Here is a 2,656-nt window from a genome sequence, read left to right as displayed (position 1 = left end):
CACACACACACACACACACACACACACACACACACACACACACACACACACCTTACTATTCTACTCCTGTTTAAATTATCGTTGTTATTGTACATAAGATTTTACGTCCAATCCACAACATGTCGACATTCAAGAGACGGGCTGCTTTATAATGCTTCTTATCAGAGCTGGGTGGAATCATACTCTCAACCTAGAAAAAAGCCTGGGGTACTCGATAAATTAGTGGATTTACCCAAACGTGATTCGAATGTATGGGGTGGGGTGGGGGGGGGGGGGGGGGGGGGGGGGGGGTTAGCGCCATCTTTTTTTTCTTACATTAATCTTTCCTTTTGTACTTTTGCAATTTCAGCAAAATTGAATTTGCACCCATTGTTCATTGTCTAGAATATTTTGAAGGTTTCCTCTGTTGTTATTAGCAGACCGACAAGGTAGATCTAAGCGTCCTTTTTCATGAAAGTCACTCCAGCGCCACATAAGGCAAACACAAAATTTAAAGTGATGTTCAAAGTTTCGTCTGATCATGTCGCCGGTGTCGCAAACAATCCACTTAAGTACGTTTGGGTACTTTTTATGTCATAGACAAATAAAAACTAGTTTTTGTTGTGGTGTTACTTTCAAGAATCATCTAAAGCAAGAAAATAGAACATAGTATTAAAGTGCTTCTTGGTATCATTTTTCTGTTTTATGGCAAAGTCCCCTCTGTCCATATACCACAAAGCAGAAGGCCAGTTGCTCATTTACAAAGTAAGCATAATATTATCAGGCTTTTACAAACCAGAATCTGTGAATGCTAACAACTCATCGGTTTACAGTGTATCGAGAGTAAAAGATCTGGACGAGGTGGCGTGGGGACAGAGGGCACTTTCTCATATCGGAAAAAGCAAACATCGTTGTTGCCGCAAGATTGGGTCTTACTAGAGAGTAACATACAAAGAAAAGAAAGAGTGAAAATAATGACGACATACGTTTGATAGGAAAGAAGTAGCAAACCACACCAGAGCACCTGCCAACCACCCACTTGCATTCAATCTCATTTGTAACGAACTAATAAACTCATATACCTTTATGCAGTTTGCGAGCGCTAGCCGTAAAACTCTTACTAAACTAAACTAAACCAAACTCATTAATTTGTCCACAGCAACCTAAGCAAGCATCTGTTAGAGGTCTGCAACTTGGCGGACATAGAGCGGAAGCTGGCGCTGTACCGGGACATGTTCTACCACAACATACAGTCCGGGCTGGACCCCAACTTCATCTCCGCCGACAGTCTCCGGATAGAGCTGATCGCTGGAGGCTTGAGCTGGCTGCAGCAGCAGTACGTCATGGAGAAGATGGAGATCAGCATCGCAAACGAGGTGAGTAGAGAGCTTTGTCCATTTGACTCTACTACTATTCAACATTCGCGATTTTTTTTCGCTATTCGCAGCTATTTGAAGTAAGAAGTGAGACAGAGGCATTCGAATACCGTGGGATTTTTTAAAAATATACAAACAATGGCTTTTTCGTCTAATTTTTCGCTGTCCGTAAAATTAGAGCACAATGTATCTGAAACCACTGAAGCAAATACAGAAATACCGTGTACAGTCAAACCCCGTTACACTGCCCACTTTGGGACGAGAATGAAGTTGCCGGTACAGTGGGGCTGACGGTATAACGGGGTGGTATCGATTGCCATCTTGACTAGTAGCAGGCTGGCAGAGACCAGAGACAAACTGTGGCCAGTCTTGACTCATCTAGATCTGTCTTGCGCGATTACTAACCGCAGGGGAAAATCGAGTAGCAACTAGTAAATTATATGTCCAGCTGAACTTTGCGTAATTTACACTGAAAATGTCTGCCCAAGGACGGGTAGCCTCAAACTTTTCAGGTAGATTTGAGCTCGAATCCTCACAGTTGTACGTGCCCGCCAGACTTCTGGTCACCGGGCTGATGTCTAGCGATGTCAGATATTTTGCCAACAGGACGAGGTAGCCCAGTTCTTTTGAGGTTTCTCCAAGCGCTTTCATTTTTTTATTCCAATTTCTTTTTTAAAATATTGGTCAGTCTAAAAATAATTGCATTTTCATAATTAGCGCTAGAAATGGGTCGAATTCACAGACATGTGTGTGGGAAAACGACTACCAAGCAGCACCGAGTGGGTGCCCTGAATCGTGTGGTGTGTGTACCTCAGGCGGCCAATTCGCTGGTGGTATGTCGGGGCAAATTTACTTTAGTTTAATAAGGGATCTTCAAGACAGGTGGCAGATGGCGTTTCTTTTCGTACGTTGGCAAACCTGGCGGTAAGCGGGTTGGATGGAGGTATGACGAGGGCCGGTGTGTCGCGCTTTGAATGTGCTTAATTATTAAGAGATAGAGTGATAATTGGAGCCAACAAGAGTATTGAACAGCGAGCGAATGCTGCTAATCAACTTATAAAGTAAGAAAAAAGAACAGTCGACTCGGTATTTGAGTAGCACGAATAGGGACTTCACACCCCGAAGCGTTGATGAAGTTTCGAGCCTCAAAATCGCACAGCACAAGAGATGACATATTAGGGGTGACTGAAGAGGGAGAAACGACAAGAAATATAAATGATGTGGTAGGAGATGAGAGAGACACACACACACTCTCTCTCTCTCTCTCTCTCTCTCTCTCTCTCTCTCTCTCTCTCTCTCTC

General features: G+C 43.4%; 1 protein-coding gene across 1 annotated transcript in view; it reads left to right on the top strand.

The window, feature by feature from the left end:
• LOC101855390 (trichohyalin) overlaps positions 1-1,355 on the top strand; it is a gene marked incomplete at its 3' end in the record, with an annotated part of 13,655 nt that extends 12,300 nt beyond the window's left edge. Inside the window, 1 exon segment of the mRNA XM_013090131.1 lies at positions 1,139-1,355. Within this exon segment, the coding sequence (XP_012945585.1) occupies positions 1,139-1,355 (217 nt within the window).
• Positions 1,356-2,656: the final 1,301 nt, after the last annotated feature.

Source organism: Aplysia californica, unplaced genomic scaffold (genome assembly GCF_000002075.1).
Source record: "Aplysia californica isolate F4 #8 unplaced genomic scaffold, AplCal3.0 scaffold01150, whole genome shotgun sequence".
Lineage (NCBI taxonomy): Eukaryota > Metazoa > Mollusca > Gastropoda > Aplysiida > Aplysiidae > Aplysia > Aplysia californica.
The sequence above is the reverse complement of the archived record's forward strand: the minus strand, read 5'-3'. Positions and strand labels throughout refer to the sequence as shown.